Source organism: Neodiprion fabricii, chromosome 5, assembly GCF_021155785.1.
Source record: "Neodiprion fabricii isolate iyNeoFabr1 chromosome 5, iyNeoFabr1.1, whole genome shotgun sequence".
NCBI classification, from domain to species: Eukaryota; Metazoa; Arthropoda; class Insecta; order Hymenoptera; family Diprionidae; genus Neodiprion; species Neodiprion fabricii.
Genome location: NC_060243.1, coordinates 17,581,370 through 17,609,157, shown reverse-complemented (window position 1 = coordinate 17,609,157; position 27,788 = coordinate 17,581,370). Strand labels below are relative to the sequence as shown.

At 40.8% G+C, this 27,788-nt stretch overlaps 1 protein-coding gene across 2 annotated transcripts in view; it reads right to left on the bottom strand.

Moving 5' to 3' along the window:
• LOC124182699 (fez family zinc finger protein 2) overlaps nt 1-27,503 on the bottom strand; it is a 45,304-nt gene extending 17,801 nt beyond the window's left edge. The window contains exons 1-4 of one of the 2 annotated variants that reach the window (XM_046570281.1): nt 26,771-27,503; nt 22,759-22,857; nt 14,392-15,026; nt 12,585-12,861 (exon numbers count right to left, since the gene is read on the bottom strand). In XM_046570281.1, the coding sequence (XP_046426237.1) occupies nt 12,585-12,861; nt 14,392-15,026; nt 22,759-22,857; nt 26,771-26,981 (1,222 nt within the window). In that variant the 5' untranslated portion in view covers nt 26,982-27,503. Of the gene's footprint in view, nt 1-12,584; nt 12,862-14,391; nt 15,027-18,665; nt 18,887-22,758; nt 22,858-26,770 lie in introns of those variants that run through there. The other variant, XM_046570282.1, reaches the window with a different exon arrangement.
• Nucleotides 27,504-27,788: the final 285 nt, after the last annotated feature.

Below are 27,788 nucleotides of genomic sequence, written 5' to 3'. Positions count from 1 at the left end.
CTTCGTTTTTCGGAGTCACAACATTAATTGGTTATTTCTCGGGAAAAGTTGTCGACTGTTTGGTAAAAAGCAGATATTGCAAAGAGTGCGAAATTCACGATAAGTTCAAAGGTACGGCTGAGTATGAATCGTGGTTAGAAAATCATCACGAAAATTGTGCAGCAAATCACAAGGGTAGCTCTGGGAAAATGGAGCCAGATAGTGTTGTGGAAATGTTTCGGAGGTCATTAGAAAACTATGGGGTTAAATATGAATATTACATAGGTGACGGTGATACAAAAACTTTTTCTAGTATCACGAATGCTCAGCCGTATCAAGATCTTGAAGTAAAGAAGAAAGAATGCGTGGGTCGTGTCCAAAAACGTATGGGTACGCGTCTTCGCAAAGTCGTCAGTGACGGTAAAAAATCAACGTCAATCACGAAAGAAGAGAAGCCAAAGACTTCAAAGAAAAAGTCAAATACATCGAATCAGGTCAAACAAGTTAGTTTGGGAGGAAAAGGAAAATTAACTGGCAAACTAATAGACGAGCTAACTATTTACTACGGTTTCGCAATTAGAAATAATATTGACTCACTGCAAAATATGAAAAATGCTATATGGGCGACATTCTACCATAAATCATCAACGGACGAAAAACCTCAGCATTTTCATTGTCCACCTGGAGAAGAAAGTTGGTGTGATTGGCAGAGAGCAAAAGCCGAAGGTACGATTGATGAATACAAGCACAAAGCCCCTTTACCCGAAATTGTACTGCAGGCAATAAAACCCATCTATGAATCATTAAGTGACGAACAATTACTTGAAAAGTGCTTAGGTGGATTCACACAGAATGTTAATGAGAGTCTTAATTCGAAGATTTGGAAGATTGCACTTAAGGGTGTCCAGGTAGTCGGAGAGTAGTTGAAATAGCTACCAATGTTGCTGTATCTACTTTTAATGGCGGAGCAGAGAGTTTATTAAGAATGGAAAGATTACTTGGAATAACAATTGGATATGAGGGGTACCACTATTGTCTCGGAGAAAATTCGAACCGGCTAAAACACGCACGAATCAAGGCTATGAAAGCAACAAAAGAGGCCAGAACATCTCGTCGACTGGAAAAATTTAAGCAAAAATTTTCAAAAATTTTCAACGGTCCAAATTTTTTCTGTAGTCATCACATTGTTCTGCTAATTAAATAAAAACGTAGTAAATTTGGGACAAGAAAACCATATTTCAACTTCATTCTGTCATAATTTTTGTGAGAAAATAGTAAATAAAATTTGTAGATCGTTATAAAAGGGGTAAACTATTCAAGAATCCTATCTCCAAATTTGAAGTAAACCGGTCGAGCCATTTTCGAGATGTCGTGAGTATTGCAAAAGAACATCGAAACTAATTGCAAGTGATACCGTCAACATTATTGTCAGTAACAATGCCCTTTGTCAAATGATTCTAATGAGAAGAAAAAAAAAAAAAAAACTCAAACGAAGCTCAATTTACGTACTTTTCAATAAAACCAACCCCTTGGTATACAAGTTCTCTAAATTCATCCACTATTTTAATCGCCATTACTCAAACATGCGCTCTTAACTATCTTCCGAATGAATCTGAAGACGTTGCATGCTGAAGGTACTCAAAAAGTATTGTGACAGACGTGTCGTTGGTAACAAGCTGCAGAGATGGGGAGGAACAAGAGCTGGGGGAGGAGAATGAGACAGACAGAGAAGGATGGGAGAGTTGAGGGCTGAGGGCGGTCACACCGTTGAGAAGTTTAAACAGCTTAGTGGGATGCTGCGGCACCCTGAATTTAGGGTGTCAAGTCACTCGGAAACCTCAAATAGCCCTCGAGGTCAGCGCGGGGAGGATCGTGTAAGCGCAAGCGGACGCCTTTCTCGACGAGCAAACGATCGCTGAATGAACACAAGTGTTACGATTAAAGTTGCGTCTACTTCAACTCACATACGTAATATATGACATGACAGGCTAACATCTTGTAATTCGAATCCTTGACGAGATGAATATTGGTAATAGTTCCTATTGGATTTCAGAGACAGGTCGTCCTAAGCTTCCGTTCCAATTTCATATAAATCGGCTTAGTAGTTTTTCAGATTATCGATAACGAATAAACAAACACTTTCTTTTTGCATGTAATAGTACTTTGGACGAAAATTAAGCCCGTTTCTTTTATTATCGACTACTTGATAAGACAAACGGTGGACCCCAAAATAGGCAAACATGGCTCTGTTTTGGGAAGGCACTTTAGTTTGTACGTAGTAAGACTTTTTAGAGATGGGAAAGAAGGTTCTGTTAAAATTTCGTGAAAACCGGTTCGCTAGTTTTCGAGGTCATCGATAACAAACAATCGAATGAATTTTCTCCATAATATCAGTTCACAAGATAATTCGATGTACGCCGACATTTTTGACATACTTTATTTCTATCTTCATTGCCACAATATCGATACAGTAAGTGTGAAAAAATCGAAACCCAACCAGTAAAGGTCTCTGTGAAATTTTCAAATTTCGAATTTAACCAGTTCTGCGACATGCTTCAATCAATGCCAATCAATGACAGTGAAGAAAAAATGCTCTGGGATGTAGTCAGAAAAAACTTAACGAGAAAAAAAAAATGATGAAGCATTTTTATCAGCAGTGATGAAGTCTGTAGAATTTATGAAATGCTGCTATTGTTGAAGTCGTTGCCAAAGTCGATTTGAAGATGCATTTGGGCTGTTGAAATGTTTTGTAGTCAGCGAAACATGAAAAAGATGTTACAACTTGATAATTTTACGATCATTATTAACAGAATAGAGCGGGAAGAAGGACTATTTTGAAACTGTACTGAAACACCGAATCGGATTGAACGAGCTTGATTTTCTGGTATTCATTTTGTACCAAGAATAATATTTCTCGGTTAGGCCGAAAAAAACGAAAATATTTACGAATTGTACAGTAATAAGAAATGTAAATTTCTTTTAGCGTGTGGCAAAAGACCGATTAAAAGAACAGAGGAAATTGTTTTTGTAACCGTTATCTCGTTTTATTTTTTCAATTCGATCTTCAGTAATGCAGTTAATTTTCTCTCGCGATTCCCGAGTACCGAGGCAACAGCTTCGAATGAATTCGCGTAGGACAATAGATTCCGGTGAATGTTTTTATTAGCGGAGTGGGCGATCCGGCGGAGAGTTCACCCTTATTTTTGTTTCTAGTACATCCCAGCGGGCTGCAGACCGGTGCAGTGCAGGGAATTTGAACGCTGGCCACTTGTCAGTCTGTCGCCTTCCACTCTGCACCACCATCCAGTGTCGCACTTGACTTCCTCGGCCTTCGAACTACCGACTTACAACCCCTGCACCAGCACCACGGCTGCGTGTGCCAAAATGCACGGGGTGTCCCGTTTTATTTCGCGTAAGAAAATGTCTGACAATGAGGTGGATCGAAATGAGGTACACTTGGGGACAATGGATCTGAGACGGCTAATTTTTTACACTAGACAGTTATGTTGGCAACACAGAAACCTGCAGCGCCACAGTCGGCCGAGCGCGAAACAAACTCAATCTCGATAAACGTAACATAACCCATAACCGTCGTTGACGTGTCAGTCCAACAAGTCATTATCCCCGCGGTATTCTAAGGTTAGATCCGACGGTCATGGGTTACGTTACGTTTATTGAGATTGAGTTTGTTTCGCGCTCGGCCGACTGTGGCGCTGCAGGTTTCTGTGTTGCCAACGTAACTGTAAAGTGTAAAAAATTAGCCGTCTCAGATTCATTGTACCCAAGTGTACTTCTAGTCGTGGTCATCACGTACCGAGAGGTTTCTAGTTTTCACGTATCTATAGGTTTCATCTAGTTTATATCCGTAGCCACATTAAGAAAAATTTCATTTGTTATAGTAACGGGAAAAATTCAGTAAGACAGGTATCGTTAAAAAAAACTGTTTAAATATTGTTGGCAATACAAAAAACGAGGTACACCTAACCATTTTGCGCTATTGTCGATCCTTTTTTGGTAATTGCAACGCAAAATCAGTCTGTTAGGTTCACTCTACTTTTTTAGTTAAATAAGGCTTTGACATCAATTTATTGTTGCACAAGCATTAAATTTTCGCAACAGTTGCAAGAAAATATAGTAACAGTGATCGTAATGAGAAAGAATAGTAACGGATACTAGACTTTCTGGTAACAGCTAAAAAATTAATTTTCATTTTGTACCTAAAACTATATTTTTCGGTTGTAGTAAAAAATGAAAATAGTTAAAGACTGAGCGGTAACCGGAACTAAGAATTTTTCTCAGTGCACCTCAGTAAAAATGTTACTAGCATGGTAGGCAGAGTGACCGATGCGAAGTGGATCGCGACGGCGTCGCGAGTCGAACCTTTTTGGTAGTCGAGAGGTTATGGTTAACTGTCACTTGTCAACCGGTCGATTCTAGGGAATTTCGTTCTCGTTAGCGAAGGTTGGCAGCAGGCTGCGAGAATGGATGGCGGTCAATGAAAATTAAGCAAGTTGAATCGCGCGCACTGCGAGCAGGTTCTTTCAAGAAAACCTCTCGGTATAGGCAACCATGTGGTCGTGACTACTTCAAAAAATGTAGTTCGGAATGCAAAATGAAAATTAGTTTCTTATCTGCATTAATCAAGAAATCTAGTATGATTTATTATTTTTTTCAAGTATGTTCACTCTTACTGTATTTTTTTGTGGTTATTGTTATAGTTTGACATCGCTGCGACAAAGGTTTGAGGTTAAGGTCTTGTTTAGATGAAAAATTGTAATGAACCAGATAAACAGTTATGATTTTTGAGTAACTAGAAAGTGCAGTATTGATTCATGTGATTATACTCAATAGTTACTTTTAAACTATTTTCTTGTGATTTCAACATTATTTGAAACGTTGCTGTAACTATACTAATTTTAATAGCATTTTTTGATAACTGTAACGGATGAAGTTTTTCTTAATGTGAAATCGATTGAAAGCGTTGTTTCGGTCCTGTCACTCTTTAAATCGAACTTTCATGTTAAAATCGTTGATTGGCCAAAAATTGATAATTTTTGTTAATTTTTTTTACGAGATATATAGTCAATCATTGAATATTTATCGAATTATTGTACACGTAAGGTACAGACATTTCTCTGAGAACGTTAGAACAGAAAATACTGAGATTATCAGTAAAAACTTATAGATATCGATGCTCCATTTCAAATCTCTTCAAAATGGCTTAAAATCCTGTATATTTGTTCGATTTCATTTTACAGTAGTTCGTTTCATTTAGATGACTATTTAGTACAGAGTTGGTGAATACAGACTTTCGGTTTTTCAGTAAATAATTCAATTTACCGATGATATACCCAACATCAGCGCAATGTTGTAAAATTGAATATTTAACGAAGCCAAAAGGATGTAAAAAAAAGTGTTCGAATGAACTTTTGGAATATATTAAATATGGGAATTAATTCGTAGCGTTTTTATTTTTCTCGTGAAAACAGACGCGTAAAACGCTACGAATCAATTTCAACACCCAATAGTCTTCTGAATAATTGAAATTACGAATGAAATCTAACATTTACTAGATTTTCAACAATTTTCAAGCGTTTTGAAACGAATCCTTTTGTTAAAAACCACGTGATATTTTCTATCGTTGAATATCATCAAGCAATCATCCGTAGCCGACGAATCTAACAATTCGATCAACAGTCAATGTCACGGCCAATATTTCCTGCAATAAAAAATCAAAAAAGGTACGAATTTTCGGTCCTTCAACCCTATCGTCAGGGCGCAGGACAAGGGAATTAAAGGAAGGAGGGAACAAACGGGACACCCAGTGTATCCCGTACACGAGGTCATGTATCTCTGTCTATTCCAGCTGGTCTTGTGCACGAACAATATTTGCAGTGCTCTTATCCCTGCGTGCACCGCAGGTCGACGTCGGGATCTCTGGTGGTGGAGAGGGATAGAGGGAGGCAGGCACCCGCCTCGCTAATAATGATTTTACGTTACGCCGAGATCCCCCGGGAGGTTGCGACGCCGCCGTCGCCGCGCCCTTATTGCACATGACTGGGAGACTCTCGGGGCCGGTGAAATGATTATCATTAGCCACCGACTCCCACCGCTCGGCAATGGAACGGTGGAAGTGGTGTGCGAGCTTTCGCCCTGCCCACCCTCCTACCCTTCCCTTGGCTTGGCTTCGCTTCGTTTCCTCTGCCCTCGCCGAGAGGAAAAAACTCGCTTCTACATCCACCTCGCCTTGGACGCTTCCCGATAAATTCTCTCTCTCTCTCTCTCTCTCTCGTGGGTTTCCTGCTTCTGCTACTCCTGTTACTGGCTACTGCTTATTCTCCGTGGTAGGCATTGACCGAATGGTGGAAAAGGAAAACGCTACCCCTGTCGTTTGGTTGAAAATTTAATGCGGAACGTTGACGAAATGCGAAATGGTCACAGGGTAGAAGGGTCGCGGTATCGAGTCTTAATAAAGATGCGGGAATCCGTTCCATGCAACTTGACATTGGGTTAAGTTCAAGTAGAGAAATGTCAAAATGTCGAAAAATCAGGAAACGAATAGATCAGTTCTATCGATTCTATGTTTTGGCTTTTTCTCTTCCTACTGATCATCCTGGCGATTCTGTATTTTGGCTTTGTACACTTTCACCTTTATCTCTACTTCGCCTTTCTACATTTTGGAGGGCGTGGGGATTAAAGTCTAGTAAGACCGGAAAATTGAATGGTCACAGTATCGAATGTTCCGAGACGTAATTTAAGAATCTGTTTCACAGAATTTCAAAGACCCAGAAATTTGTTTCATAAAATATCGAAATGTGGAAAAGTTGAAGTGTAGAATCAAAAACATAGAATCGCCAGAATTTTGACTTTTCTTCCGATTCTATGTTTTGCATTGCTTACATTCTTATATTATTATTCTGACGATTTTATATTTTGGCTCTTTATACAATTTAACCATTCTTCACTATGAATTTTCTGTACTTTAACTTTCTGTATTCCGAAGGATAGAGGGTTAAAGTTACGGAAGATCGAAAATAAAAAAGCTCACAACATCGAAAACTGATAATAATAGTAATAATGTGAAAAAATTAAAGAAAAAACAGCCTCTGAAAAATACGTCGCACAAACTTCCGAACACCTATTCACTGTGGGTTAAATATTTAAAACAATTAATTTTGTTTCTTCACTTGATCTTTATCACCGCATTATAATAATTTTTAGCCAGATAGTCCGTCATGGCGGTAGGCGAAAAAGATTAGAGGATACTCGGTGGAGTAGATAGATATAGTTTTGATGAAGAATTTATTGCCCGCATTACTCACGCAGTTTTATGGAGCTTGACTGACGCAGAGAAGAGAGAAAAGAGAATTAGATAGAATCCAGAGACCAGAGTCGCGACAGGGAGAAACAACCGTGAAATTCTTCCCTCTGCCGGCCTAACTGCACGGTGCAGATTAAGAGTTAATCCTCCGTTTTTCGAGATGGCAAATAAGAAAGAGCAAAATGACGGGCACAGGCAAAGGTGAAAAAGAATAATGAAAATGTGAGAAAATAAAATAACAAGGGTTTGAAACTATTGTTAACCTGGCCACAAATCAGCCATTCGACTGCTACAATTTACCATAGTGTCAATATCGGCTTTACCCTGTAATTCTGTATAACTCGACACTGCAATTGCTGCTGCTGCACCAAAATGGAGGGGTAAATTCGGGGGTTGAAACACATTGAACCTTAGCGCAACAAACGGCTGACCAAGTGCCGGGTGAAATAAAAACCCATGACCAGATCATCGTAAAGTGGAATACCTGAATTTGCATTTGTCGTCACAAAAAAAGTTTCATTTTCCAGCTTTTGTGTCCGCAAAAAATGTTGTATCGTCAGTTTCCAGAAAACGGCTTCATTGACTTGGATGATATTTGGGTGAGAAAATCGCGCTGTTAATAGAAACGATTCGTGGAATTTTCGAAGCTTTTGCCACTTCCGGTGTTTTACTTTTTAAAAATTATTTCGCGTATGCTAAATTACAGTGGAACTGTTCTTCGAATTCGGACGATATTTTAGCCTAACATTAAGTATCTGGTAAGAGACGTATCCCGAAACTTTTGAAATTTTGATACTACTTCCGGTCAGGTATGTCTGAAATTCCGAACCAACGGTCAAATTTATTTCATTAAAATTTGTAAAGAAATTTGTAAAACTTGATACACCGAACGTTATAATCTTATAATTTTTCAAGAATTTTTCTACAATTTGGCAGTCGCGACCTTTCGTTTTGAATTTATTATGATTATTATTCAGTGTTACTTGTTTGGATATAATTCATTCCAAAACGTTTTTCTTGCTTGTCCAAAGTGCTTTTTTTTTTGCATTGTGTTTCCGTTTTATCCTCGACATCGTTGCACCACCTCGAAATGTGTCGAGTTAAAAATATTTACCCCGATCTCCCTTACTCGAAGATCTATTACTAACTAAAAAAGCGATAATCCGATCGTTCCGGTTCCAAAAAAAAAAGCTGAGCTTTTCCGTTCATCCGTCTTGTTTCCGTATTCTAACCTGGGCGACTATCGCAGTTGTAGTTTTTGAGGGTAATTCGTCGGGACTAGAGAATTAGAGGTGGGTTTGTCGGTTGGTTGAATTTTTCATACCCCTGAATAATGAATTAAATGTTCTCGAGCGAGAGTCCTCGAGGCATGGGAAAAGGCCGGGAAGAGGCACCGAGGTCCCATAGGTTGTTAGTCGCGGCGAAGTGACCATCGGTTTAGCTTTGTATCCTCCTTTGTCCTCCTCCTCGCCCTCACTCGCCGACCCGGTTCTTCTTCCACTTCCTCGCCGACCTCGCCTAGAGTTCACCGAAAGAGGGATGAACGAAGAGAGGAAGGGAGGCGGGCGCGGCGGGGCGGGTAGAGGACAAGGTGATAATTTGATAAGACATCGGGAGCGTTGCCATGGAGACGCGATACCAGGCCCAGAGACCCTTCGTCCCTTCGTCCTGCCGGCGTCGTCGCGTTCCTTTATCCCCTCGCCGCTGCTCCATCAACCTAAGACACCGGAGTGTCAAGTGTTCCGACGCCCCACCCACAGCTTTTTCCCTCTCCTCTCCTCTCCTCTTCTTGCCCAGTTCATCCGTGGCTGCGTCGTATCCTGAACCATTGCAGCCGGGACTCTTCGTCCTTAGCGGCAAGGTTCAACGTCGTCTGGGGACGCGGTATCAAAGACAAACATCCGGCGGTTGGACTGGCGCAAAATTTACTCTCCGCTTACTTCCGAGACCCTTTGCACGGTCTCTTTATGCAAATTTTGCGATCGTGATCCTTGGACCTCAGATTTTTCCAAATTTACCTACATTTTTTGCTTGGCCAAGGTCGGAACATTAGTTTTTTACGTGCGAAAATATTCTACAAGGAATCTAACAAGAAAAGAACCCGAAGTATGTATCGCCGATGCTCTTCGTTCTGTGATATGTTCTAGGGTATATAAAAAAAAAAAAAAAAAAAAAAACAAACTGGAAAAGTACTTTTTCATACGTGGAAATGAAAAAGGGCTGAGGACTGCTCCTGAAATTCAACACTCGAAAATCATTTTTTTTAGGATTGCTCCATAATGACGTGAAATTTTGTTATTATAAAATCAATTGAACTTTGTTCATTATCGATAGTTGATGATGTAGGCAATGTTTTTGTTCTCAAAATTTTACATCCCTTATTTTTTGGGGATAAACCTTAGGCCTGGTTTTTATCCCTTAAACAGCCAATTAATATGCAGAAATGAAGTCGTATTTAAAGTTTTTTGATATACTACAATGTATCACATAGGAAAAAAAACGTGAAGTACACTTCGGATATTTACTTTGCATATTATGTCACTTTTTTACATTGGAATAACGTGTGAAAAACATTATTATTGCAGTTCTTTTTTCAAGTTTTCCTAAACAATCGTGAGCACAGTCTCATTCGGGTATAAAAGTGCAGATAATTAAATTATCTTCAAAATTGATAAGTTTTATTTAACGTTCAAGCAACCAGAAACCGGATATTATTAAAAATCAGGACTTTTTCTACGTTTTCTTGCAAATTGTGGACTGAACTTTTCGAGGTCTACGGAATCGAATTATCATTTACATCAAAACAGAGTCAGCCGAACAATGAAACCGTACCAAACAATTATTTCGAACAATTCCGCTAAGAAACTGAAACTAGTGTACAATTTTTACTCGTTGCTTTGGGATCATGAGAAACAGTATCATTATATAAGAAAACTCTTGGACTTGAGTTGAAAATTCTACATCTGCACGAATATTTTTAGTATGTTCAAAACTAGCGTTTGAATCTTTTTCCTTGGAAAAAAAAAACAACTGTTTTCCAAATGTGAAATAGTCTATTGAACATGTCAAAGTCCACTTATTTTTAGTAATACAACAATTGGCAAAACTACACTGACAGAAAAAAATCTTACACAAACCTCGATTTATGGTTTGATTGAGCTAAAATATGTATCGTTTTAAACAGATCAATATTTTCCTCTCCTATAAAGCGATAAAAACATTTTTCAGTTTCGAAAAATTACCTGGTTTGTGATCACGATTGTGTGAATTATGGAGTTCAGCAGTGTAGTCGGGTTTTTTTATAACCTCAGAGCAAGCTATAATCAACTATAAGTGTATGTATAACATTTGCATAAAATTTTGTAGCTTTTCTCATTAACCGTACAAGCATAATTGTAAACTCTATCGTTTCCCGGATTTATTACTCTTAGGAGAGAGAAAAAAGTGTAAAATACAATTTGCTTATTAGGTCGATGCTGATCTAACACTAAATTCGAATATTCCACGTTCGAAAGTCTTGATTCAACTGTTCGTTTCGATGTCAGAAAACCGGAGCTGTACTAATCGACAGAATCCAATTTCTAATATACTCATAAACCTCTCGATGAATTGGTCGATTCCAATGTACATGTAGTTTCGTTGATCACTAATTACTCAGTTCAGTGACAGTTTTCTTTTCACAATGTGACTCACTAATGTTACCAAGGGTAATTACAAGGTTGAATCGTAACCTCAGTAATTGGATTCGCTGTAATAACAGGTTCCAGTAGTGTCCTCAACAGTAACTGGTAACTCAACTGTATACTAAACTCGATATTGGTTAATACTCAAATGAACCAATTCACTTCTGATAGTAAGTTACCAATCTTGCATGCAGGTTTCAGTGCGAATGATATCTTGATTGTATGGTTGAGGGTATGACAGCAATGCGGATATTACGGGAATTCAGATCTGGACTCGCGCAGAATGCCTGCAGGCTGTGTTAATTGCCGAGGGGAATATTATTGCGTATGAAAAACTAAACGAGGATCTCCTTGATTTTCTGGGTCTGGTACTGTTCGAGAGTCGGGCGTAATAAATAACGTCAGTTTTCCCACAGACAATTTGGTCGCAGTGAAATTCTATTTGAAGATTAGGGCCGAGCATCCCTAGGGCTCGTTGCCCTCCAGCCTGCGCCCCGAAAGACATTACGATTATTACTGGCGTGGTGAAACGCACGGCTCCAAACCGTGCCACCCCAGCTGGCTCAGACTTTTAGGGCTTGCGCTTTCCGTATAAGCCGGACAATGCGAACTCGAGTGACTTTGTCCAGATGATTGCTTACATTATTTAGCGGAAATCCATACGGGGCAGTTAACAACCACGCGATAATCGTTGTCATTCACGCAGAGTGACGATTGACTGGTGTGACATTCGATGGGACCACGGTGTAGAGATACTGAGATAAGAGTGAGGGGCATTTCACTCAAGGAACTCGTACATTTAACAAATGGAAATCGCATTTTACATCAAAGGAACTCGAATGACTTGGATGTTTTTTCGAATCACAAAGCATCAATTGCGGCAACTGAACCGATTTGCACATCTCTTGGACTCAAATGATGATAGCGCCGAAGAAATCACCCGGCAAGCGTTCGAAATCGTGGAAATCGTTGATTTGAATTGATCTTTAGCATCAGTGTCCATTGTTTTCTATTTTATTTTACGAGTTTGCTGATGTTCAGTTTACCAGGTGATTTCCATTCATTTCCAATATTTTCTCAGCGTTTCACAATATTTCTAGTAACTTGTTGCGATGTACCGTGATTTTAGCTAACCCAAAATCACTGGAAATCGTTTACAATGCTACTAAATTATTGATAATCAATATATAAGGAAGTGAGTTTGCACTCTGGAAACCAACAGAAGTCACATGCGGAGGCAGAAATTACTACGGAATCACTATAAATCAATGCCAATGAACCGAAATCATTTAATTTTATAGCTATAGAGCTATAGTCGAAAAGATATTTCTCACTCCCTGATACTTTCATTTCTCATTTACTCGATTGAATGTCGATGATCGCAACTTATACACTGTGGGAATACGATTACTTTCTTGTCCAGTAAAACATACCACAAGTATAATAATCAACTCTTATACGAAGAGCTTAATTATAAAACCAAGCGGATGTTCACAAACAAACATCAGATACTGAATTACTTCTTTCCACATTACAACCATTGGGCAAAGGCGCACTGCCAAATTCGTCCCGAGTAACCTTAAAGTAGTTTATTTACTCACCAGTGTGGATGTAGGTATGCTTCTTCATGTCGCTCTTCTGATGGAAACGCTTGCCACAGAATTGGCATGGGTATGGTCTCGTGTCCGAGTGTATCAGAAGGTGCGTGCTCAGGGTGCTTGACCTTTTGAACGCCTTGCCGCACTGCTTACATTCGAACACCTTCTCTGCAGAGTGAACGGCTCGGTGCTGGGTCAAACTAATTTCGTGACCAAACGTCTTGTTGCACAGTTCACAGGCAAACGGCCTCTTGCCGTTATGCGATCGTCTCGCGTGCACCTTAAACGGATCAAGCAAATCAAATTTGAACGAATTATCGCTACTCTGTTCTCAAAACCGATCACTCTTCGTCGACGATGACCAAGTCATGATTTAGGATTAAAAACACTTGTATGTAGCTATTTTTTCACGTAATTTCTGGTCACTGATCAACAACCCAAAAAGTTAAAACAAGTTGCACCTTTAAATATACGCGACTGAGACTGAAAGCTCTCACGTCTAAAATCGGAGCTCATTTTTACGAAAGTAGTACCTGTTGTACCTGAATAAAACTGACTGAAAACAGGAAATAAGAGATTTTTTATCATGAAGTTTGTAGGATATTTGATTGACCAATCAGAACAAATATAACGGCATGACCATGGATTAGAAATAATACAGAGTATAAAGTTGCTCTGCTTTTGTGACAACGTTTGTGAATGATCGAAACTTTGGAGGGAAAAAGTTTTTTACTCGCGGAGATCGGAGCTTCGCGGATACCCGCATTTGTAGCCAAAGTTCGAGATGAAGTTTATAATTTCCGAACCGCCCTACGTCTAAAATAATCTTTTCCCATGTCAAAGTGTGACAGTGAAGGAGGGTTACACATGGGTGGACGTAAATATCGACAATGAGGCGTTCTGTTGCGTCAAACCTCACTTTGCCACCATAACAACTTGATTTTAAAGAAAAACAAAGGTTACTTGAATTTTTCAACTACACTCTGTCAGCAACTTCGAAAATTCTACCTTTATGGCGAGATAGAATTAATCGATTATACCCTCAGCTGTAAAGAAGGGACTGCACAGAGAAATGATAACTTTCCTGACAACTTTGAGAGCTCAATGTGCTTAATAAAATTCTGAAATCCGTTTGAAGATCAGTGACCGATAGTTCATCAAAATTACAATATTTTTATTTCAAATACCAGACGAACCTTCAGCGCGTACCGAAAAATTCAGTAAATCGTATTTTTTCCGTGACTAAGCAACAAATTCATCTCAAACTTTGTGAAACAACGTATACTTTACTCATGCAGTATATATTGTTGAAATTTAAAATAGATGGGCTGTAAATAAAAGCGTTCTTCAAAACTACAGAAATCGTACTTTTGCAGGAATGTTTCCAGCCCCCCATTTTCCTATCCAAAGTTCCCAAATAATGTTATCCCCACTCCCTCATTATTTTATTAGAAACCATATGTAATTTACAGATGATCCTCAGAGTTTGAATATCGATTTTAGAGTAATCGAAAAAAAAAATTCTTCCAGACGTGTGTGAAACATAAAAATTTTATTCCAATATCAAGTATATTAAAATAATTCATCAGGTGCGTATACACGTAGAGAAAAAAATTTGATTTGATTCGATTAAAACTTGTTTCAAACCCGCCAGATTTTTTTCTCTAGTATAGAAAACTCGTTCAAATATGTTCGTATTCGGCTAAATTTTTTTCAGGTGTATATTCTGGGCACCATGTGTGAAAAAAAAAATAGTTTAAATGAAATTACAATATCGTGAGAAATGAAAAAAGAAAAAAGTAAAACTTACCTCAAGCCCATGAGGGGTGCTGAACATTTTGTCGCATTTCACGCAACTGTAAACATCGCCTAGGGGATGAGGATGGTGAAGCCCATGTGCAGCATGTGCCGAATGCAGCCCAGGGTGTCCAGGATGAACTCCGCGAAGCAGGGGGTGGAGGTGCGGGGGCAGGAGGTGATGGGGTAGGAGGTGGGGGTGGAGGTAGGATAGTGGGTGAGGGTGGGGGTGCGGGGGCAGGAGAGAGGCACCCTGGAGGTGCAGGGGCGGGTAGAGGATCGGCGGGGGGGCGCCAGACGTGGGGGGCGCCCCGTTCCTCAGGGGGGAATCGTTCCGCGGGTGAGCCGTCGGCGGGTCTGGCCTCAGCAGCGCCGAGACGCTGAAGCTATCACCTGACCGTTTCGGCGGGTGGGTCGTCACCGGGTTCCTCGTCACGCTCTGCGGCGACGACGGCGGGCTGGAGGTCGCCTCGCGCTCGTCCTCGTCGCCGACTTCCTCCACGTCCACGTCGACTTCCTCTTCCTCGTCTTCCGCACCCTCGCCGCTCCGCACGTCCCCGGGGGACTCGGGCGACAGGGAGTGAACCGGAGACGGACTCCTAGTCGACGGGGAACCCACCAGCCTTCCCACGCCGAAGGAGAGGCGCTCTGTAACAATGTTTATAAGAGGAATTTCTGTAGCAACGTTGATACGCTTGGAGGATACGGTGAAACTGAATTGAACTGATTGCGCATGCGCGAGATTCATCGTCTTTTCACGCAGCCTTGCCGCAACAAGATTTAGATGTCAAACTGGGCTTGTGGAGGTTATGTACGCGATTTTGAGTTTTCTAGGGAGAACGGATGACGAATGATTAATGTTGCAATTCGAGAAGGCTTGGCAAATTTTCATTGTTAACCGACTCATGACCGATGGATGCTACGAATCATAGTAATGACATAACCTGAATTGATCGCTACTTGACGCAGAAGGATTGACTCTCGTGCGCGATTTCGAGTAAGTTGGCTCTCCTGACTTGCATACAGAAATATTGCCTCAATGCGATCCGGTCGACCAATGGAATCCGGTTATCTTGCGCATGCGGATTCGGCCGCTCAACCTGTTAATTTTCACAGTTTTCTCTTGGTATGATTGTTACGATAGGTGAATCGCGTTGTGTAGAAAACGATTCCGGAGGCTGAAGCGTAATTCTGAAGTTTTATAATCACGTGTGTTCACGGGGAAACGGTAATACAAGTAATATGGTTCAATCTTTTTGGGCTGGGTAATATTTTGGTCTGTCATTTCACCGCGGTGCGAATGAAATAATGCGAAACGTGCGATGAACTGATTTATTAGTATACTTTACAAGCTGATAAAAAGTCGTCTAAATTCTGATACTTGAAGAATAATGATCGTCGAGTTTTTGTCTTCGAAACGGTTGACAATTGATTTTGAGGTTATGTAACCTCGGTCGAAAAGATGCCGCAAGCAGACAGATACTACCTAACCTGAAAACATTAAGCTCTATTACCGATATGACCGTTTTACTGTATAACAAAAAAAAAAAAAAACTGTCGGCAAAAAATTGATACTTGTTAGTAATATTTTGACGACACAGTCGTACGTATTCAACGAGTCATTGTATTCGTAAGGTAGAGAGATTTGTTTAAAATATTACATGTAATTGCGAAATACTGAAATTTATACAAACATCAGTTTAGATACATCGATGCTTCGTTGTAAACCGATTTAGAATTCTTAAAAATCCAGGATATTCGTTTGATGTCAATCGCAAAGTCAACCCCAATCGACGTAATACTTGACGGTTCACTTTCTACTTCGCAAGTACCGTCGCAGAAGAAGACGAGTCAATCGGAGAAAAAGATTCATTCGAGGCGCCGGTCGACTCCCGTGTGCCTGTCTGTATTTCCACGCGGGGATCACGGTAAGAAATGGGATTTGAGTCACGTATTTCGGGTGGGAAGGGTGGTTCGTATTTAGGAACGCACAGGGGTTGCGCAGCGCTAACGAGGCGCGGGTTTCCCCGCTAGGGAACGTCGGAATCAAAGAGGTTCACGCCTCGCCTCGTCTCGATATTCAAGTCCCCAAAAGATGAAGGTCGGTCAATTGCTGCCATTCAGTTGTGAGATTTTGCGGTATGTTTGAGCTGTACTTGATGAGGTCATATTATTGCTTTTTTGCTGCTATTCTCATTCGGAAAGTAACAAATTTAATAATATGTGGATGGAACCTCAACTTTGCTGGAAGTAAATTTTAGACCACTGGATCTTGAGTGCTAATAAACGGCATTCGTGAGCATGGAAATATTTATATAAACGTTCTGTTTACAAGAGAAAAAAAAAATCGCAATGTTTGAAGAGAAGAATCAAAAAATAATGATCATTGTAACTTCTTTACTGGATCATTTTCGTGTAATCATTTTCCCTATTCGTGCTGCCAGTCGTTAGAACAATTGTATTTGAGGTTATGTTTCCATTCGTCGTTGAACATGCGTAAATTATAATGGCGGATGTTTCAGACCAACTTCTGTATCATTAGAATCCGGACGAACGTATCTTTTCATGTTGTATTTTATATGTATAACGTCGATTGGGTACTGAAAAAGTATTTATTTATTGCAAATTGAATACTCTAATCGTTGGAAAATCCACACGTATCCACTATTCACAATCGACCAATTTCAAAGAACCATTAAAATGAAAATGTGGATTATCTTGACTCTCATTTGTCTCTCCGTTCCGATGCGAGCTGGCATCCGCGTTTCCAGTGAGCAACACGGAGTTGGAAAACAGGCAAGTTTAATCAGGAGGATTCATAAAGGTGTCGGTGATATCTGGTGATATACGACCGTGAGATATAATTCCTTCTCCCCCTCTGGCAGTCAAATTTTTCGAACCAATCGGCGGGCCGGAAACCGTCGCTTCGACCATTTAGAGTGTAAATCCGGTTTTAAATCATGATAAGAAGCGGGCTGCTCAGCTCGACTGCGTGGCGCTCTGTTTCTCTTCCTCGAATTCTAATAAACTGGGGTTATTGAAGTGGCGCGACCCGCCATATTTATAATCCGAAGGGCCTGCCGCGAGGCACGTGTCTCTGGACACCCTGCCTCATGTTCTACGCACCCGCTTCTACAGCTAATCGTGTTCAAACCCGGAGCCAACAGCCTCCTCGCTTTCCCCTCGCCGTCATGTCGAGGGTTTGCAATCAAATAAAAATATGATACGTCTCTGGTTTACCCCGCATCTCGCTACCTAATCGAATTAAACGGGCTTCCTGAAGCGAATGAAGAAATTAGAAAGGCGGTTTGCTCGGGAAATGTCGAACAGACAAAATATGGGCAGCGCCATCATACAATGGTTATGGACATGAAAGAAACAACATCTCTACTATGTGACAGAAATGATTCCAAGAAAATTCGAATACACAAGCAAAGGCCGGATAACATAATCCAATTTTACTATAAACGTACTTTGATATTTATGAATGGACATTCATACATTTTGTAGTTTTTTGCCAGGTCATAGGGTTCAAATTTATTGCCAAACGTTCGACCCTGAAAATGGTGGACCGCCTGACCTATAAAGCATGAAGATATGTATACATAACGTATTTTTTAGGCGATTGATAGTGTCAAATTATAGGCGAATATGTTAATTCGCAGTAAACGAATTGGCAGAATAAAAAAATTAGTCATTTTCGTCAAGTTTCTTTTCCATTTACAATTAAGTATTCCATACGACCTTGATCTTGGGTTACAAAGTTTTGAGTGTTCAAGTTAAAAAGATTTAACTTCTAATTTTTACTCCAGAATCAAATTGTTTGTAAGAAAAATTTCATACAGGCCGGAATAAAAGTCTAACACGACGATAATAATCATTGAAGAATAGGTAAACAAAACGTGATCAAGTCAAAGTCAAGTTTCATACATTTCTAGAAGTTGTCAAACACTTCATTTTGTTTTTTCAATATTGTACAAGAAAAGTTGAACGTTTAATTGCACCCGACGCGATATAAATACGACGAATTTAAATAAGTTCTTCAATGAGCTTATCCCGCAGGATTGTATATGCACAAGAACCGCTGTTGCTCTCGGAATTTAATTTCCATGGTGACTTTTTTCACGCGATATTTAGGGTTGAACGGGAGATTGAGTTGCGGATTGGAAAGCGAGTGATAGAAATCGGAAGAAATACGGGACGAGAGAAAGAGTGAGATGAGGGCAGAGCAAGAAATGTGACAGATGTTAGGTAAAGCTGGAAGCCGAGGAAAGAAGAACTGCTTACGCAAATGTTGCGTCTGGCGGTGGAGAAATGCGGCAAAAAGGGCGCAGTTGAGAGAACCGGGAAAGCGTTTCTTGCCGGAATGACATGAAGGCGAGGAACGAGTATCGGGGGGCAGGCACATGTTGTCATCGCTTGCTCTCTTCTTCGTCCGGGTTCTGTTGCTGCTGTGCAGTGCTTGCGCAACACCGGATTTCCCGCCTGTGCGTCTAAATTCACGTCTGCGTCTGAACAAGCAAGAAGAAGAAGAAGAAGAAGAAGAAAAAGAGGAAGAAGAAGAAGCGAGGATTTTTCCCGCACGTCGACACCCCAATTTCACCCTTCACGTAACATGCACGGGACGCTTTTGCGAACGAGACGCGCAAAACTTTCCAGTTTCGGCAACAATATCGGCGAGTTTGCGAGGCGAAAGTTGCAGGCAAACGCTTCTTCCTCTATCGGTAATTGTAGGTGTGTGCAAGAGTGAACTCTGTAGGTTAATTGCATCCTCTCGGGAACTCCCACTCTTCTCATTCCATAGTTTAGGTTTAGGCTAAGGCCCATTATGCAATGAGCGAAATAATGCGAGGGACACGAAACGCGTTATATACACTACTTTCCGAAATTAAATAATCTCTCGTTGATTTGCTTGGCATTTTTTCAAATTGTTTTCGAAAATTTCAGGAATACAATGTTTTTTCAACAACAATGTATTTTCAAAATTGAATTATAAAATCGTTTGGAAAACTTTTTGGTATAGATTTCTTTGACATTCTACTTTTTTTACTTTTATTTTGCAGTCTTCAAATTGCTTGTTGAAACAAAGCACTTTGTAGTCGAAACAACGAACTTTAAAAATCGAATTCTATAATTGTTTTTACACGCACAGTTATTACTTTCTTTGGCACAATTTTCTTGAACAAACGACCGAATTCGAAAATCCAATTCTGAAGTTATCAGTTTCATCAGCGGTTTCCGCTAATTTCCTATATCTAATTACTGTATGTATTTTAATTTTTTTTTTCACTACACAGGATATTTAAGATCTATTTTTGTTATTTTTTTACTGTCTTATATTATTCCTAAACAATTCTACAAACACGTTTTGTCGGTCCCGGAATTCTAATAACATCTAATTTTAGACCGATAATCATGAGGTTGTGTTTGACGGTGAAATGGCAGGAAAGACTCGGCCCAAGGATCGGAATGAGGGCAATGATTTACATCGTGTAGAAATACTTAACGAAATGGAACAAAGTTTACCCGAGTGAAATGAAAAAATTTAGTTCGTAGAACGGAAGAATCTTGGTGAACGGATTGATATTTCTTCTCGGTCTAGAATTTTGCAAAAATCCACAACTGACCAATCGTGAGGTTATGTTTGACGGTGAAATGAGAGCCTAACCAGCACGCAACTGAAAATCGCCAGGAAGGTGTTTAAAATATATTTTAAGACTCGTTTTTTGACTTTGAAGAAAAATAAGGGGCATCTTTACATTCAAAAGATGTTTTTCGTAACTTTTAGAAATGAACAAAACGGGTCGGAAAGACGATACTCGAATATCATTTTGACGTTAACGTGTATATCTCCAAATATCAAAATCAGCGTATCTCACACGCAAAAACAGGCTTAACAAGGCCAGTCTATACATAATTCTGAACAAAAACACTAAATAAACAAATTCTACGAAATCGCGATAGTAACTTCGTATCATTAATGCAATTTCTTTATTTCTCCCCGAAATGAAAATGTATCGGAGTGTTTATGTACCGAATTGAGTATTGAATAGGACTGTTAAGCCCATTTTCACGTGTGAGGTACGTGGACTTCGATATTTGAAGATATATAAGTCAACGTCGAAACCGACCAGGGCACCTCCTCAAGTTTTGTGAGGTCCGAAAATAAAGACTCTGGTAACGATTTGATACGCGGATAACTATTCGCCACCGCGTAGAAGTAACGAAGTTCCTAAACATTTTTCAAGTCAAGTAAAAAAAAAATCGTTCCGCAGAATAAGCGTATCACTGTAACCGAGTGTAAAGTCCTCCGTCTTAATAGTCAGTTCAGAATTCCTTAAAATTCCCCAACTCAACTACCGATTATCGAGAGGTTATATCCGACGGTGGAACGACGAGAGCGGCTCCGAAGACGGTTCGGAATGGGGGTAATTAAAGGGGCGAGGGCCGTATCTTGGGGATAATGCACGGCTGTTTCCTCTGTGCCCGGATGACGCGGTCTTTTTTCTTATTTATCAATCGTTAACTCGAAGACTCGGGCCGCATGATTGGGATAAATGGTAGCACGCGTCACGCCGTAACCCGTCTCCCTCACCCCGCCGCCCCCGTGCCTTATATGCATGGGGCCCCAATGCCACCCAATTGGAGGAGATTACAGAGTCGACACAGGGATTCGGGCCGAGCATTGGCGGCCTCTTTGTGCTCTTATGCTGGCGGTATTTTAGTTTTATATAGGTGCAGACGCGCGCTGAATTAGAACTATCAGGATGGATTAGCCGGCTCAGGAACTCGCCTCGCGACTGGCTGATCTTAGAAAAACCGCGACCATTCGGTCGTGGTGAATCCGCTTTCGCCGGATGTTTGTTTTACGGAACGGAGGACAGTTGCACAGAATTGTGAATATTACTTTTAGATTCGATCGACGAATATTAAACTACCTGCGGTTTTTTTTCATGTCCTTCTGGTTTTTGAAACATTTCTCGAATTGACAACTCGAATCTTTTCGACTACTGATGGTAACGATAACTGAAAATATTGCAATAGCGTTACGAGAATCTTATGGGTATGACTCAGAGACTGCACTGAGAAAAATTTCATTTGTTACAGTAACTAGAAAAATTCAGTAAAACAGGTATCGTTAGAAAAAACTGTTTAAATATTGTTGACAGTACATAAAACGAGGTACACGTAACCAGTTTGTGTTAATAACGTACTTTTTTAGTTAAATAAGGCTTTAACGTCAATTTATTGTTGCACAATCATTAAATTTTCGCAACAGTTGCAAGAAAATCAAGTAACAGTGATCGTAATGAGAAAGAATAGTAACGGATACCAGACTTTCCGGTAACGGCTAGAAAACTAATTTTCGTTTTGTACCTGGAACTATATTTTTCGATTGTGGTAAAAAATGAAAATAGTTAAGAACTGAGCGGTAACCGAAACTAAAAATTTCTCTCAGTGTATGGTGTCTGTATACACAACGTTATTCCTCTGTGCACCATTGTATGAACTAATTTCATAAAATCAGTAATACTCTCTTTAATTCGATGAAATTATTTACTGCTTCGTAGAAGTAATGAGGAATTTCCTCAAGTCAAGTAAATTTGTTTCAAGTTGAATCATACGAAACTGTTTCGTAGAATTAAAGAATTACGTTTATATAATGTGGTGTAAGAAATATTCAGCGCGAGTTTTTCTCAGTGCATTCACTGGAACGTCGCGATCTTAGAAATCTATCTCCACTTGAAAACACATAATAATTGCTATAATAATTGCATCCTTTGAAGTTAATAAAATTTTACTCCATGTTTTTGTTAAGATATAACGTCGTTCGTGAATGTAGAACATCTTTAAGACGTCTTTTACTTGACGTGTCATTTAATATACCGAAGAATGTTGCGTTCGTCGACTTTTAGGCGTCTGCGAAACTAAACTGAAGGACGTCTTTCCAGAATCTAAAACGTCTCTGACAAGTCTGATTAGAGACACCAGAAAGCATTATAGTTATGACGTTCAGGCGTCTTTTTGACATCTTTTCGTCATCTGTGAGTCGAAACTGAAAGCCGTCTTTCCCGAATCGTCATTTTCGATACGTCTAATCAATAACACCGAGAAATTTTGCATCACAGTCAACCCTTTATAAACGCGTCTTTTATAAAACATACAAGACTCGTACAAGACGTCTTTGATCTGACACCCAATCGGAAATACGAAAAATTGTGCCATTCTTCGACTTTTAGGCTATGGTCGATAAAAATCGACAGGACGTATTTCCGGAATTCGAGGCGTCCTTCTGACGTCACGTTGTGTTGTTGGGCTAAGAAAGGGTAATGCAGGAATCTATAATATTAAGTCCGTAAAGATAAATGATGATCCTTACCGGAGTGGCTTCGGGGAAGTGGTGGGAGACTGGTGACCTCGTTGGCGTTAGCAAAGGGCGCCCAGAGTCTGGGGAATACGAGCCGAACGCTGCATCCTCCTGTAACAATAATTCGAAGACCAGAATGACAGAGTGGATTCTCCGCAGGGTGAGTTATTCGGGACGATATATATATATATATATATATATATACATACAAGAGGCGGGGTAGAAGGACGGCTAAAAAACGTCCGGTACAAAATGCAGAGGTGAAGGGGTAGGGGAAGGGAACTATTCCTGAGGGCCGGGAAACCGTTCGAACTCGAGATTTAGTATTCGCCATTCGTAGACCCGGGATCAAGAAGTGCGCATCCTCATCTCCTTCCTTCGGCAGGGGTTCGAGGAACGAGGAAGCGTCTTTATTAGAAAAGAGAAATGGGCAGGGTGTATTTTTCGAACGTTTTTCCTCTCTCTCTCTCTCTGTCTCTCTCTCTCTCTCACTCTCTCGCTATCACTGTCTTTGAAAAAGAGAAAGGGGGATTCCACTGCAGCGGTAACAAAGACTCTCAAGATTGCACAAGACTGAAAGTCGTTGAAAAGCCGTCTAAGAAATGTTACAGCCCTCTTTTGACCTCCGAAAGGTACCCGAACAGCAGAAAACTCAAAGTGGCCAGAAAGACGTTTATGATATATCTTATAACCCGTTATTGACGTCTAAGATTTTCGAAAGAGATCTTTCGGGTACAAAGGTATCGTTTCGATGTCAAAAAACGGATCATAACACATCTCTCGGATCTATTTTTCACGGTTTTAAGTTTTGTGATGTCTGGGTACAACATTTTCATGCTGGAAAGACTTGTCGATTCGAGACTTTTAGACGTCAATAAATGGCTTATTAGACACCATTCGGACGGACTTCAGTCCTGTGCTGTCAGGGTTTCGTTTTCCGGGTCCTGCGGCCTGCTGCTATTTGGTATAGGTGCAGAAGAAGAGAGACGCGTAAAATGCGTAATCGGGGCAATAGAAACCGACGGGTAATCTGAGATAGGCACAGACCGCTAGGAGATTACGTTTCTCCTCGCCGCAAAGCTATCTCGCCTACAGGATTATCACAAATAAATCATATTTCCCTGTGGCTACAGGCTAACTTCAGTCACTACCTCGAGCCCCGTCGTAGATAACGTGACTAAACGAATGGCTCTGAACGCGCACGATCGACCGATGCTTGTAGGTATTGTGTGTTTGTCGGCGGCATCGTGCTATCGTTGTGCAATGCTGCCTAGCTCTCGCGTCTTTCCTATCAAACGTCGTAAATCTATAAATGAGAAATCCATCGTGATTTGCGCCGCAAGCTCAAACCAGAGAATGACAGCACGAGATAGAGACACGGAAAATTTTCACCTGGCGGTCCGACGAATTTGTACAATTTCAAGCTCGGGCTGATACTGTGGATTCGACTGAACATCGTGCGGTGATCAATTCCACTCTTTGCTACTATTGGAAATAAAAAGTTCCAAAATTAAAACATAAACTCATTTTTTGTAGCCGTTAACTGACAATGAGAAAACAGCACGGCTCTCATAGTCTTGATTTATCTATAGTGAGAACAAAGCATGAAAGATGCTATATTTTATGTAGAATAAAGTTGAAGACGACGTGGATGTATATGAATATTGAGCGAAAAAAATTATTGGCCGCTGTTGAAAAAATCTTCATATCTTCATGACGTCTGACATAAAAATCGAATGATTTCACAATAATCAAAAATATTGTTAAAGTATTTTCTACAGCATCTACTATAATCAACTATGAAGTATGGTTTTTATGGTTCTCATCCACATTCGTTAAAAAAGACACTTCAAGAGAATATCAAGGTATTCCAATTGTTGGAACTTTGACAATTGTGAGGCACACGAAAAGACTAGGAGACGGTGAATCACAACATTGAAGATATTCAATTGTCCAGCACAAGAAGGTAATTATAACAATGTTTCTAGAAGTAACCCGTATGTAACGTTACTCGTATGAGGCTATGATTCAATGTCGTCGACACCACGAGAAGCATTCAGCACTGAACAACTATAAATTCATAACATGTATTTCGATTCAACTACTCATCCAACATTGTTGGATTGTCATATTTTGTCCTATATCGTGACAGGCTGCTAGTTAAGTCTTTATAGAAATGTCGAAAACAAGGGATGTTAGCTGAAAATTTATTATAAATCCGTGCAGAGAGCAGTCTTCTAAATTTATTCCGACCATTGCACTGGCACCTGAGCGAAATATATACTCATCGTCATGATCTACTTGATCTGAAATATAATTCGATCGAAGGATAGTCTCAAGGTTTGATCGGAAATTCAAGTTGTCGGTAATATAGGTATCCGATAATGATTTCTTGAGGGATGAACGCGTATTGGTGAGTTACTATTGCACTGCCCTATCGATTACTTAACAAGAACTCGCAATCAGTTTACCGTTGGTAACAACTCGAGGTTTCGATAAAGTTCGATCAATCAAATTTTTCGGGTACACTCTGCTTTTTCAAAATCGCTCTGTCGAAGGTAAATGCGAAGTTTCTCTGATGGGGAGCCAAGCTTGTCGCTACGGTTCCAGTCCCACCGACCTGCCTGTCACCTGGCAATTAACGCGCTAATCACTCGCCCCACGTTTGACAAGGCCAAGTCGGGGGACGATGATATCATTACATTTACATCGCCCCACATTTCAGCCCCACTAGGGCAGGTATTAATGTTGATACCTATTCGTCTAATGCGATCCGTCGCACCTGTTGCAGCCGCTTTTGAGAGAAACGCCTAAGCCATCACACCGTTTCGATGCACAAAATTACCACAGATATTGCTTCCAAATCTTAGTTAAACGATTCATCGAGCTTCACAACGACGACGCGACGTCGCAGAAACTGGCTGGCTACATTTGAACTCGACTCTTAACGCAGCAAAGGGTCACCTAAGCTTATACTATATGTTGGTAAAACAAAAAAAAAAAAATTCCTTGACTTCTGCACAATTTTGGATACCAAATTTTCACCCAACGATACTGAATATCGTATCTACTTATTGGTATAAGCCACTTCACGGCTAGCATGAGACACTATTCGATTAAGTTGACAGTTACGAACTTGAAAGTAGTTCTCAAAACCTTACCGAAAATCCTTCTGCAGCTGACTTCAGCTCGCGTCTATTTACTGGTAAAACATTTGTCGGTATTTGCCACATAACTTGGACTGGATTCTTTTCAAGATTCCAATACTATATTTCATCACGCCCGCAGGTTGATTAAAATCTACAAACCGTAATTCCCAGCAATATAATAATTGTCGGACGTTATAAGTTACCAGTGAAATGCGGAAGGAGATCAAACCCGAAGAGTTCAAGTTTATTATTGTACAAGCCCATAAAATCTAAGGCTGCACGAGCTTCTTGTCAGGCGCAAGTTAACAGGATAACCTTTGAAAACACGGAATCCATTGATTCTTTTCACTGAATGATTCAACTAATATCTGCGTAATACTTTTGTAAATGTGATTGCCGGGACTCCCATATACTAACTCCAAAATGGCGGCCATTGACTCAACCAAATAGTTATGATTTGGCCGTAACAAAATTCTATCTACCATTTAAACGTACGAGGAGGCCCCGTTAATTTCGAAAAAGTGCCAAGTTCGGATATCGGTTAATTTAACAACAGTTGAATGGACGAAATAAAATTTTACGCTTTACTGAATGAAATGACGTACCTAGGTGATATCTTCGAAAATTTCAAGCTGTTTTAAATGTCAGAAAATTGCGCTTGTACGCATGTGATACAGTTATCCAATGTACGAAAATTTTTAGCATAACTTGGTGTCAATCTAAAATTATATCTCATGTCAATCTAGCATTATCTGATGTTGAAACAAGACTGTACCTGATTATGAATTACCGAATTGATCGAAAAACTTGTTCTGTGGGTAGTCCGCCACAATCGGAAATCTTAACGTCACATCGTTAGAGTGTTCAGACATTACCTTCGTTTGCTGGTGGAACTTGGGGATTATCCTGTGCGTTTTCGTTATTATTGTTGTTTGTTTCCGTTGGGAGGGACTGCTGATGAGGCATCGCGGAGGGTGGCTGTTTGGGTTTGACGATCCTGAAGGCCGAGGCCTCGGCGACGCCGCGTCTCGAGAAATCCAAGGGTCCAACCCCGACCGGCGAGTGCTGTTGCTGAACCTCCATCATCTTCGAGGCCCCGGCGAACGCAGAGTTCGCGTTCCAATACTCTCAGTAAATTCACAATCTGCCGTTCAAAGGACGACTACAGACAACGTTCCATCGAATCCATGATCGTCGGTGACGCGTTGTCATATACAAAAGGACTCAGGAACCGTTCACCTAGTCTCGAGTATCCCTTGCTTCCTGTGGCACCCTCACCCTTTCCCCTTTACATACATCACTGCAAAACCGCGGGGTCCAACATGAAACAGTGCACACTGTGTCCCATCAACGGCAGCTAACCACTCCGACTATCCTCTCACGTCCGGCCGGCAGGCCATCCATGGTCACCTTCTAATCGATCGAAAAACAATCCCGACACCCCGGATATATCACGTCGCGCCTGGATGTCACGAAGGAAATCACTGAAGGGTTTCCGTTAAGGGCCGCGGCGCCGGGAGCTTCGCTAGCCGATGATGCCGTGGTTACGGGGCTTGAGGAGCAACTGCTGTTAACAGATCCGCAGATAGCCAGCCGTGGCCCCGACAGTGACGGACGAAGCCCGGCCGTTTCGGTGGGAGCTCATCGGGCACTGCGGACCCGAATCGGAGGCCCCGCCCCCGGACACGCCCCCGGGAACGCCCCCCGCCAGTACCGCCAATCCCGGCCTCCTAAACTCCGATTGACGCTACCGACTCCCCACCTTCGCCCTTTCATCCGACACCGAGGTGCCGCCCCCCTCGCCCAATGCTCGCGCTCGGCGACTCCGCAGTTAACCGACTGATCCTTAAGCTCTGGATGACGACCGCAAGCTCTTCGGCAGCCGCAAACCTG